At 39.8% G+C, this 13,588-nt stretch overlaps 1 protein-coding gene across 2 annotated transcripts in view; it reads left to right on the top strand.

Moving 5' to 3' along the window:
- The window catches only part of faf1 (Fas (TNFRSF6) associated factor 1), a 127,195-nt gene that overhangs the window by 76,127 nt on the left and 37,480 nt on the right, over positions 1–13,588 (top strand). For both annotated transcript variants that reach the window (XM_065248490.2, XM_065248489.2), the window contains exon 13: positions 6,073–6,227. In XM_065248490.2, coding sequence (XP_065104562.1) covers positions 6,073–6,227 — 155 coding nt within the window. The remainder of the gene's footprint in view (positions 1–6,072; positions 6,228–13,588) is intronic.

The raw sequence follows: 13,588 nt of genomic DNA, 5'->3' as shown, positions 1-13,588 counted from the left end.
CCGCATCAGAACATCGTAGAGACATGGGGTTTGGACCGTTTGACTCGTGACTCGGAGGGTAATCACTAGTGGATGCCATTTTTTTCCCTAGCAACCAAATACAGTACCCTAGCAACAGAGTAAACAAAGCCTTATATCTCCGCATCAGAACATCGTAGAGACACGGGGGTTGGACCGTTTGACTCGTATCTCGGAGTGTAATCACTAGTGGATGCCAATTTATTCCCTAGCAACCAAATACAGTACCCTAGCAACAGAGTAAACAAAGCCTTATATCTCCGCATCAGAACATCGTAGAGACACGGGGGTTGGACCGTTTGACTCGTGACTCGGAGGGTAATCACTAGTGGATGCCAATTTTCTCCCTAGCAACCAAATACAGTACCCTAGCAACCGAATAAACAAAGCCTTATATCTCCGCATCAGAATATCGTAGAGACATGTGGGTTGAATTGTTTTACTTTTGGCTTGGAGTATAATCATATATTGTCCCCCGAAATTTGCCACGGCAAGCACCACTTCACATTTTCTTCAGGAAATGTACCTATCTAGTTATTATTATTATTATTATTCTTATGTCTGCACACTTTTTCGGCGCGTAACTCGTCCCGCACGGTTTGCCGTAGTCCCATGAAAGAGGGCTCAAATCGACCGGTTTTTTGAGGAGATGGTGGCTATGACTTTTATAAGCGGTCGGGTGCAGAATTTCCGAAAGGGGGGCAAAAAACCACCCGAAAAATCCCATTGACTTAACATTACACCAAACTTTGACAAGTCATAGCTCCGCTCGAGGATTTTGTAGAAACATGTGGGTTACAACATTTGAAGAGGGTGGTAGACTCTGTAAGAACATACATCACAATGGGGTGTAAGTTGTACCCCTGGGGTGTAAGAGGTGCCCAAAAATGCCCAATGAAAAGTCAATGGGGGAAAATCCCATAGACTTAACATTGCAAAAACTTTGACGGGTCACAGGTCCGAGCGAGGATTTCGTAGAAGCATGTGGGTTACTAAATTTGAAGAGGGTGCTAGACTCTGTCAGGACGTCCCCCGCAATGGGGTTGTAATGTTACCCTAGCAACCATTTTGGGCACCCTAGCAACCTATCCCATAGACTGCCATTACAAAATGCCCAGAGGGATATCTTTGCACCACAGTGTCACAGAGACATGGGGGTGGGCTCATTTTACTCAGGCATCCAATCAGCCTCTCAGGACCCTTGCAGAGTTACTAAGCCACGCCCCTAGCAACCACTTTTGAGCACCCTAGCAACATAAAATTCAAACAGTTATATCTCGGCATCAGAACATCGTAGCGACACGGGGGTTAGACCGTTTTACTTGTGACTCGGAGTGTAATCACTTGCCACATCATTGGCCACTCCCAAGCCACGCCCCTAGCAACCAAATATGAGCACCCTAGCAACGGAATAAACAAATCGTTATATCTCCGCATCAGAAAATCGTAGAGACACGGGGGTTGGACCGTTTTACTTGTGACTAGGGGTGTAACAATTGGGCACATCATTGGCCACTCCCAAGCCACGCCCCTAGCAACCAAATTTGAGCACCCTAGCAACCGAATAAACAAAGCCTTATATCTCCGCATCAGAACATCGTAGAGACACGGGGTTTGGACTGTTTTACTTGTGACTCGGAGTGTAATCACTGGGCACATCATTGGCCACTCCCAAGCCACGCCCCTAGCAACCAAATACAGTACCCTAGCAACAGAGTAAACAAAGCCTTATATCTCCGCATCAGAACATCGTAGAGACACGGGGGTTGGACCGTTTTACTTGTGACTCGGAGTGTAATCACTGGGCACATCATTGGCCACTCCCAAGCCACGCCCCTAGCAACCAAATACAGTACCCTAGCAACAGAGTAAACAAAGCCTTATATCTCCGCATCAGAACATCGTAGAGACACGGGGGTTGGACCGTTTGACTCATGACTCGGAGGGTAATCACTAGTGGATGCCATTTTTTTCCCTAGCAACCAAATACAGTACCCTGGCAACAGAGTAAACAAAGCCTTATATCTCCGCATCAGAACATCGTAGAGACACGGGGTTTGGACCGTTTGACTCGTGACTCGGAGGGTAATCACTAGTGGATGCCATTTTTTTCCTTAGCAACCCAATACAGTACCCTAGCAACAGAGTAAACAAAGCCTTATATCTCCGCATCAGAACATCGTAGAGACACGGGGGTTGGACCGTTTGACTCATGACTCGGAGGGTAATCATTAGTGGATGCCATTTTTTTCCCTAGCAACCAAATACATTACCCTAGCAACAGAGTAAACAAAGCCTTTTATCTCCACATCAGAACATCGCAGAGACACGGGGGTTGGACCGTTTGACTCGTATCTCGGAGTGTAATCACTAGTGGATGCCATTTTTTTCCCTAGCAACCAAATACAGTACCCTAGCAACAGAGTAAACAAAGCCTTATATCTCCGCATCAGAACATCGTAGAGACACGGGGGTTTGACCGTTTGACTCGTGACTCGGAGTGTAATCACTAGTAGATGCCAATTTTCTCCCTAGCAACCAAATACAGTACCCTAGCAACCGAATAAACAAAGCCTTATATCTTCGCATCAGAATATCGTAGAGACATGTGGGTTGAATTGCTTTACTTTTGGCTTGGAGTATAATCATGAATTGTCCCCGAAACTTGCCACGGCAAGCACCACTCACATTTTCTTCAGGAAATGTACCTATCTAGTTATTATTATTATTATTATTATTATTATTCTTCTGGTACAAACTTTTTCTCACAGTAACTCCTCCTATAGCTTTCAAGCTACACCCACAAAACTTTACAAAACTTTTAAGACTGGTACGTAGATTGTTGCTATGACTTTTCTAACTGATGGGACCTACCGAATTCCTAAACGGGGCGCTCAAACACCCCAAATTTTCCATTGACTTAACATTGCGACAAACTTTGACGGGTCATAGCTGCAAGCGAGAAATTTGTAGAAACTTGTGGGTTACCACATTTGAAGAGGCTGGCAGGCTCTGTAAGAACATACATCACATTGGGGTGTAAGTTTCACCCCTGGGGTGTAAGGGGCACCCAAATTTCCCCATTGACTTATAATGGGGCAGGGAACATGCCCATATAAGGGAATAAAAGCGTCCCAGATGGAATATCTTCACTTTAGAGTGTCGTAGAGACATGGGGGTGGGCTCAATTTAGTCAGGCATCCAATCAGTCTCTCAGGATCGCCCCATAGCTATTAAGCCACGCCCCTAGCAACCATTTTTGGGCACCCTAGCAACATATCCCATAGACTGCCATTATAAAATGCCCAGATGGATATCTTTGCAGCACAGTGTCACAGAGACATGGGGGTGGGCTCATTTTACTCAGGCATCCAATCAGTCTCGGAGGATTCTTATTGAGGTATTAAGCCACGCCCCTAGCAACCAAATATGAGCACCCTAGCAACATAATAAACAAAGCCTTATATCTCTGGATCCGAACATCATAGAGACATGGGGGTTGGGTCTTTTGGTCATGTTAGCCTTATGCTAGCTCCATGGTAAGTCATACTAGCTTCATGCTAGTTTCGTGCTAGCTTTATGCTAATTTCATAATAAATCTTGCTAACTTCATGCTAATCATGTTAGCATCATGCTAGCTTCATACTAATTCATGTTAGCATCATGCTAACTTCATGCTAATTCATGTTAGCATCGTGCTAGCTTCATGCTAATTCATGTTAGCTTCGTGCTAGCTTCATGCTAATTCATGTTAGCATCGTGCTAGCTTCATGCTAATTCATGTTAGCATCGTGCTAGCTTCAGGGTAATTCATGTTAGCATCGTGCTAGCTTCATGCTAATTCATGTTAGCATCATGCTAGCTTCATGCTAATTCATGTTAGCATCGTGTTAGCTTCATGCTAATTCATGTTAGCATCGTGCTAGCTTCATGCTAATTCATGTTAGCTTCGTGCTAGCTTCATGCTAATTCATGTTAGCTTCGTGCTAGCTTCATGCTAATTCATGTTAGCATCGTGCTAGCTTCATGCTAATTCATGTTAGCATCGTGCTAGCTTCATGCTAATTCATGTTAGCATTGTGCTAGCTTCATGCTAATTCATGTTAGCATTGTGCTAGCTTCATGCTAATTCATGTTATCGTCGTGCTAGCTTCATGCTAATTTATGTAACGTCGTGCTAGCTTCATGCTAATTCATGTTAGCGTCGTGCTAGCTTCATGCTCATTCATGTTAGCGTCGTGCTAGCTTCATGCTAATTCATGTTAGCTTCGTGCTAATCATGCTAGCATCATGCTAGCTTCCTGCTAATCATGCTAGCATCATGCTAGCTTCATGCTAATTCATGTTAGCATCATGCTAGCTTCATGCTAATTCATGTTAGCATCATGCTAGCTTCATGCTAATTCATGTTAGCATCATGCTAGCTTCATGCTAATTCATGTTAGCATCATGCTAGCTTCATGCTTATTCATGTTAGCATCATGCTAGCTTCATGCTTATTCATGTTAGCATCATGCTAGCTTCATGCTAATTCATGTTAGCATCATGCTAGCTTCATGCTAATTCATGTTAGCATCATGCTAGCTTCATGCTAATTCATGTTAACATCATGCTAGCTTCATGCTAATTCATGTTAGCATCATGCTAGCTTCATGCTAATTCATGTTAGCATCATGCTAGCTTCATGCTAATTCATGTTAGCATCATGCTAGCTTCATGCTAATTCATGTTAGCATCATGCTAGCTTCATGCTAATTCATGTTAGCATCATGTTAGCTTCATGCTAATTCATGTTAGCTTCATGCTAATTCATGTTAGCATCATGCTAGTTTCATGCTAATTCATGTTAGCATCATGTTAGCTTCATGCTAATTCATGTTAGCATCATGTTAGCTTCATGCTAATTCATGTTAGCATTATGTTAGCTTCATGCTAATTCATGTTAGCTTCATGCTAATTCATGTTAGCATCATGCTAGTTTCATGCTAATTCATGTTAGCATCATGCTAGCTTCATGCTAATTCATGTTAGCATCATGCTAACTTAGTGCTAAACATGCTAACATGGTAACTTTTGGTATCATGTTTACGGAAAGTTATAATACTAAACTAAACTTGTTTTAAATTTCTCTCAATCTGTTTTAAACGTTCAGGCTAGGCTTTGTCAAGCCAACATAAAGTTTGTCTTCAAACTTTTCTATCTAGTTTGTTTATGCAATTGCTAATGCTAAGGAACTACAACCATATACACTAAAAAATACTTTGCTGCCTTAAAAAAATTTTTGTTAAATCAACTCAGATTTACAAGTCATGTCAACAGAGATGAGTTGTCACAACTTATAAAATATAGTTTAGAAAAGTCAACTTAATTTTATAAGTTATAACAACTTAACTGTAGTTATAACAACTCATCTCTAGTCAAGATAAATAATAGTTAGTTGAAATGACTTGTAAACCGAGTTGATTCAACAAAAAATTAAAAGGCAGCAAAGTATTTTTTACAGTGTACTGAAATGCACTAATAAGGGACTTGTTGGGTTAAAGTATTATCAACTTGGCTTTAAAAATCATTTTAACTTAATATTTCTTATCTTGACTAGTGATGCATGTAACATTATAAAATAGTTCAAATTTCTGACTTTTTAAACTTTTTTTTACAATTACAGCAACTTATAACTGATCAAGATACAAAAAGTTGAAATGACTTGTAAAGTCAAGTTTATTACAGTAGCCAGTCCTACAGTGCAGATTTATTTATTTAGCTGTGAAATTTTTTTCCATCAATAATTTATTGCGAACATGGGTACAGCAGTTACAATAATAGTTTTATAGACTTTGTCCAATGCAGATACTGGAACTGATAATGGTACATAACACAGAGAAGATAATAACAAATACAATAAAGTAAAAATAATATCGAAAATAAATTGCACATGTATCTACATATGCATAAACTGAGAACACTTTAAATGTTAAAATAGTGCAGTGCAGATTTATGAAATCACTTATGATTCCCACTCCTAACTCCATATAACTGTAGTTTTCTGTCTTCCAGAGAAAACTGCTGGCCATCTACCTCCACAACGACGAGAGCGTCCTCAGTAACGTCTTCTGCTCCCAGATGATGTGTTCGGACTCCATAGTCTCATATCTCAGCCAGAACTTCATCACATGGGCCTGGGACGTTACTAAAGAAGCTAATAAAGCCAGGTGAGTCTGTCCTTCATCTCCCTGTGTCACAATAGCAATCAGATCATGCGGAACGATGGGGATCGGAAACGTTTTCACACTCAAAATGGATGATCTCTTAATGAGAGGCATTCTCCCCTTCCCCCTACGCTCTCCCAACTCTCTCCTTATAGAGAGCTTTAACAAAAGATGTCGTGTTTGCTTACTGAGGCCCTGCTAGGGCAATAATGCACTAATCTGCCCCAATAAAGGGTCAGTTAGATGGACAGGCATCATAGAGGGCACAACTCTTAATGTCTTCATTTCAAGATGCCAGTAAGATTGAATGAGGTGGAAATTAGTTGCATTTTTGTTGTACCATTTCTCGAGTCAACAAACTTTTGCCAAAAAGCTTGCCACATTAATACCCTAAAATTTGACTGAATTTGTAACAGCAATATCCTACCTCGATCTAGAGGCTATGGAGTGATATGAAACCCCTTTAACTCACTTGGATACTCATTAGGTGATGTAATAATTGTAATAAGTAGGCACTAGTCACAAATTTGCTTAATCTTAACAGCTACAATTTATGTCCTCACACTGTTGACTTTGGTTCGTGGCTTATACCTTTTTCACCACTGGTTACTGGACATATGATGTTGTTCAAAGTGAAGTGCACTTTGTATCCCAAAATAGGTTTTTATGCCTACTGATAAAACACGCATCAAGTGAAATAAAGACAGGGATAGCAAGAAAGGAAATTAACAGAGAAAAGGGAGAACCTGGTCAGTCAGCAGATGGATTCTTGATTGGTCCCAGCAGGCTTTGCTTCTGAGCAGGCCTCTACTTTTCCTTCCAGTAGGCTTCACCCCAAAGGCCTCCCTCCAGAGCGGACAGGGAGAGAAAGACCAGTCAGTGACCCGCTTCTGCAGGGAATCCTGCAGTTCAACCCAGCCTCTATAACCCTCTCCCTCCCCTTCTGCTTTTTGCCCCAGCTGAGCCTTTCTATCACAGATTAAAGGCGGCCAACATCTGGGGCTATTCATAATGTGAACAGAGAAACACACACACACACACACACAATCCCTCTGACACACATGCTTACATACTCACACACACCTCATTCTCACGCTCCCGATCCAGGCCTGACTGACTGGTGATTGTTGATGTGATTTTAACATCAACTCTGTGAATGAAGCCTGTGAATCGATAATTTCTGATCCCAGACTCTCAACATAATTGGGCATTAATCCAGAATCCTAATGTGATTAGTGTGAATCTAATGAGCACCTACAGGTGCACTTTGTTGCCGGTTAAAATAATAGAAAACTCTAGGTCGCAATTTGACAGCGCTGTAGAATCAGTGGCCTCATTCACACAGTAAAACTATGAATTTACCAGAATGACTTTACCAGTAAATATTAAAATGTGCTTTTCACACACGCAGTGACATTCACACATCACTACCAAAATATCGCTAAACTCTGTAAGAAAGCGGAGGTTACCTCTAAACTGCAGAGATCAGTGTTGTATTTAAACAATGACGGGTTATGATTTCATATCCATGGTCCATAATTTGTTGTTTTCACTGTGGCAAGCGCTGACAGTTGCGCAGTTGCTCGTGACCAAACTTTATGTGACTTCTATGGAACTGAATTGTGGAAGAGTCTGCGTCTTGAACAGCCTTAAAGGGACACTCCACTTTTTAAAAAAATATGCTCATTTTCCACCTCCCCTTTTGTTAAACATTGGATTTTTACCGTTTTGGAATCCATTCAGCCGATCTCCGGGTCTAGCGGTACTACTTTTAGCATTGCTTGGCATAATCCATTGAATCTGATTAGATTATTAGCATCGCACTCAAAAATAACCAGAGTTTTGATATTTTTCCTATTTCCTAACTTGACTCTTCTGTAGTTACATCCCAACGTAAATTTAAAAGTTGCGATTTTCTAGGCATATATGGGTAGAAACTATACTCTCATTCTGGCGTAATAAGCAAGGAATTAAGGACCATGGCTTCAGGAGGTGCAATGATATTACGCAGCGCCTGGAAGTAGTCACCTGCTATTGCAAGTTATCAAGGGGACTATTTTCAGGTGCTGCGTAATATCATTGCACCTCCTGCAGCCGTGGTACTAAAGCAGCAAAGTCGGCCTAGAAAATCGCAACTTTTAATTTTACGTCGGTCTTAGTACACGATGTTACTACAGAAGAGTCAAGTTTAAAGAGGAAAAATTACGAAACTCTTTGGTTATTTGAGCGCGATGCTAATGGACTAATCAAATTCAATGGATTATGCTAAACGTGGTACCACCAGACCCGGAGATCAGCTGAATGGATTCCAAAACGGTAACACTCAAATGTTCAACTGAGGGTCTGGGGGAGCTGGAAAATGAGCATATTTCCAAAAATAGTGGAGTGCCCCTTTAATGTTTACACATCGGCATCATAGAGAGTGTTTGAAGGACTTGGGCAATTCTGCAATTAGATGGTAAGCTATTTTAAACAACTTTGTTAAAGAAATGCCTTCCTCTTGAAGCTCCGAAAGCAGATAATGTACATCCCTCATTAATCTATTGTACATGACTCCAATGGGTTAATGTATGTCTTCTGAAGTAAAAGATTACGTTTGTGAGAGAAAATGAAAGCTCATTTAGTACTCATCGTATATCCTTGGCTACAAAGAGTAGTGCGGTTAATTGTGAGTAAATTATGATGAATATTTGGTGAATTAGTCCTTGAAAATCTAGTTTTCAAATATTGTGGTCTCTTTGGGGCAGTTTCCCCAGACAGGGTTTATATTTATCCAGCACTAGGCCTTAGTTATTTCAGAAAGTTTAGTATAAATGCAGTGATTTTGACACGGGCACCAATTAATTAAGTGATTTTCACTCAGGCAAACATTGGTTAGTATGTCATACACATATGGAGCGAATTTTGTGCCAAAATTTTACAAACAAATACAGCATTTTGCAAACAAACTCAATCTGCTTTGCAAAGGGAAAACTTGACTCGCAAACAAACAGAAAACGCTTTGCAAATAATAAAGGCAATTTGAGAGAAAATGCAGATGTGTTACAAATATGTACTGTGTTTTGTAAATGTGACCATGATTTTTTCACAAATGTGACCATGATTTTTTCACAAATGTGACCATGATTTTCTCACAAATGGGACCATGATTTTCTCACAAATGTGACCATGATTTTCTCACAAATGGGACCATGATTTTCTCACAAATGGGACCATGATTTTCTCACAAATGGGACCATGATTTTCTCACAAATGGGACCATGCAATCCAGAACAGCAGATGGCGCTGTTTCAACTTTTTCAGGCATTGGAAAAAAGCCCAGGGGAAAAGCCCTGAATTTTAACATACATATCACCCCTGACAGTGGCAGCAACTGAATAAAGACATTTCATTTGTCGGGCTTCATTCTGTTAATCTCACTGATTTTATTGTAAGTGTTAATAATAATAAATGTTTGTTAATAGTAAACAAATTCTGTGTGTCAAGACAATGAATTCAACTTACAATGCTTATCAAAAGATGCAGGATAATAAATGAAACTCTTTGGAGAAAGAGTGTGGTAGGGACATAATAAACCCAACATCGGCTGTCTGGACAGAGTGGCCAGTTCAAGCAACAGTAACCAACCAACCAGGATCATAGTCATTTGAGCACTCTGAACAAGATAAACTTCTACAAAATGTTAATCCTTTTAAAGTTGGTCTTATCTTGTCAGGCTAGGAGGACCAGTTTAAACCAGCTTCTTTCACAATAGCCAAGCTGGCAAAGCTTCCAGCCTAGTCAAGCTGGTTTGGGCTGGTGTGATCAGCCTGACCAGCTACAGTATAAAAGCAAAAATCCTTCTAATACTAGCTTAAGCTAAAACCAGGCTGGAACACCATCTTAACACTCTGGGGTCGGCTGCGGCGCGGGCGCCGCAAACTCTTTATTTTTCAATCACTCCCCAAAGAGACTTAGATAACTCTGCTGATTTTGGACATACAGATATGATTTATACATCATTTAAAACGTTAAAGTGTCTAGTTTTTTTCTGTCCACTCCCAATAAAAACAGAATGTTGTGCTTTTCGCAAAATTAAGAAAATAAACATGATGCGCGTTTTGTTCTCTCTCCCTAAGTGAATTCCTTTCAGAAACACGTCAGAAAAATGAACTGTAACTTAACGAATACTTGTCATACAAACAAAAGATAAATGTCTACATAATGCTTCGAATGTCTGCTTTTAAATGATGTAAGTGAAATCGAAAACAAATATTGTAATTCGTTGTTAACTCTATTAGAAGAGAGAGATGTACCGTCTTTCTTCTGTTGCTTCATTATCTATAATGAGCCACGCCCCGCTCCATTGAAGAGAAGAGCAGAGATCATCCATATTCATTAATCAACCCCACAGTCAATGGACATTCCGTCTCTGCAGCCATTCACTGCTGTGTTGAGTTTTAATCCGAGTGCTGGAAACATGACATCTACTTGTTTACTAGTGACTGTAACTAAAGTTATCTCCAGACGCAAGTGTGACTCGATTGACGTCCAAACGCACACACAAACACACAATGCCTCATATTTGAAGCGCTTTGTGGTATCATTATAAAAGATGCGATTGCACACACCACATAACTGTTTACTCGCGCCTAAATCTCCAGACAGACGCGAGTGTGTGTGCTTCGTCAGTGTGATGGGATCGATGTTCAAACTCACACACACACGATGCCTCATTTTTGACGCGCTTTGTGGTATTCTTAAGATGCAAGTGTGTGTGCTTCGTCTGTGTGACGCGATGTCCAAATGCACACACAAACACACGATGCTTCATATTTGACGCACTTTGTGGTGTTCTTATAAAAGATGCAAGTGTGTGTGTGCTTCGTCTGTGTGACGCGATGTCCAAACTCACACACAAACATACGATGCCTCATATTTGATGCACTTTGTGGTGTTCTTATAAAAGATGCAAGTGTGTGTGCTTCGACGGTGTGACGCGATGTACAAATGCACACACAAAGACACGATGCCTCATTTGACGCGCTTTTTGGTATTCTTATAAAAGACGATTGCAAACATCACATCTACTTGGTTACTCTCGCCTAGTAAATAAAAGTTATCTCCATGCGCTTATGTTTTCTTTGTGCTTCCGTCAGACGTGATCAACGGCCAAACGCATACACAAACACACAATCATATTTGACGCACTTTGTATTAAGACGCATCTAAACACATCTAAAACCCAGTTTATTCGCGTATATCTCTGCACAGTAAGTTTATTTAATGCAGGATCATGCATGTGAAGGCATTTCTTTTGTCTTGCTTTCACAAACAAACACTTAACAATAATGGCATCTTCACATTCCTGCCTAAAGGCTCATTATGCAGCTCATTATGCAAGTGTATTGTTCTTCAGCAGTGTATTGTCAATCACAGATTATTCAAGAGCTTCCAGCCTCCTTGCATATTGCCTTCCTAACCAAAAAGTGACTTTGAAATTGTAAATCAATATATTGTGTTATGTGAAGGAGTAAGCAGAATGATTTTCACATCATTTTAAAGAAAAAACTTTAGACTACTAGATCCTGCTTTGAAAAGTTTTAGGAAAACATGTTTAGAATGAGTTTTGTGGACTTATATCAGTCACTTAAATTTTTTTCTTTTTCAAAAACCACGCATAAACATTTTTCTCTCAAAAATACAAACATGTACATACATGTTAATCATATAATATAGTAGCCCAGTTTGTGCTGAATGCAGTGTTATAAGACTTTTGCCATTATTAGGTTTTTAAGCAACTGAAAAAAGCACAAATGTCAGTGCAGGTCAAAACTTCTCCAGGGCCCTAAAAACCCCTTAGACCCCAGAGGGTTAAACCAGTCAACCAGCATAGGCTGGTATTAGCTGTTATTTTTCTGCAGGGGATATAATAAATTTTATTTATAATGCACTTTCTAAAACTCAAAGCACCATAATATATGAGATTCTCAGGAATATACACATACAAAAGTAAACAAGTTAGTAATAATCATTTTGCAATAGTAAGCTATTTTAAAAGGATAAGTCTTTAAGGATCACTTAAAACAGTCCAGTGATGGTGAGTTTCTTATCACCAAAAGAAGAGAATTTAGAGAATCAGACGGGGTATAGGGATTGACAATTGCAAATGTATAGAATTCAGATGGAATTCAATGTCTTTACACACAGAATGTGTTTACTATTAACAGACATTAATTATTATCAACACTTTCAATAAATCCAGAGATTAACAACATGAACCACGAAAAATTAATTTAGTCTTCATTCAGTTGCTGGCACTGTCCGGGGTGATATGTAAGTTAAAATTCAGGGCTTTTCAGGGAGACTAGTTGAAAATGCCTAATAAGGTTGAAACAGCGCCATCTGCTGTTTTGGATTGCATGGTCACATTTGTGAGAAAATCATGGTCCCGTTTGTGAGAAAATCATGGTCCCATTTGTGAGAAAATCATGGTCCCATTTGTGAGAAAATCATGGTCACATTTATGAGAAAATCATGGTCACATTTGTGAGAAAATCATGGTCCCATTTGTGAGAAAATCATGGTCACATTTGTGAAAAAATCATGGTCATATTTACAAAACACAGTACATATTTGTAACACCTCTGCATTTTCTCTCAAATTGCCTTTATTATTTGCAAAGTTTTTTTGTTAGTTTGCGAGTCAAGTTTTCCCTTTGCAAAGCAGATTGAGTTTGTTTGCAAAATGCCAAATTTGTTTGTAAAATTATGGCACAAAATTCGCTCCATATACACAGGACACTAGAGGTTTCACCTTAAGGGCCCTATCTTGCACCCAGCGCAATTGACTTTGTCAGTGACGCATGTATCATTCGTATTTTGCACCGGCGCACAGCGGGTTTTTCCCTCCACAGACGCACGTCGGCAAACTAGGGAATGAACTTGCGCTCCCTGGGCGGTTCAGCGCAAAAAAAGAGGCGTGTTCCGGCGCAAACCATCCCTGATGCTATTTTGCAGTTTCAAAAAACAATTGCGCCACTGACCAGAAAAAAAAGTTTAAAGTCAGTGGCGCGCTGCGCGTGGTTCATTATGCTATATTAAGGGCGCATGCTTGACCATAATATATAGCGTGCACAACGCGCATACACTTTGCATCTAATCTACACAGATGCAACAGTTATTTTTGCAAATCATAAATTGTTACACTAAAAAATATTAACACATGAGATAAGGGGAATCATAGTGGTGAGCATTGTGGAGATAGTTTTTATTTATTGTGGTGCTGCGTTAAAAAATTCTCATGCAAATAACGATTAAAATATTTTCATAAGTTTGTTGTGTGGCTGTATTACGTTTATTTTATGTAAATAATAATTAATTATG

Source organism: Paramisgurnus dabryanus, chromosome 11 (assembly GCF_030506205.2).
Source record: "Paramisgurnus dabryanus chromosome 11, PD_genome_1.1, whole genome shotgun sequence".
Taxonomy (NCBI): domain Eukaryota; kingdom Metazoa; phylum Chordata; class Actinopteri; order Cypriniformes; family Cobitidae; genus Paramisgurnus; species Paramisgurnus dabryanus.
Note: the sequence above shows the minus strand (reverse complement) of the source record. Positions and strands in the feature narration are given on the sequence as shown.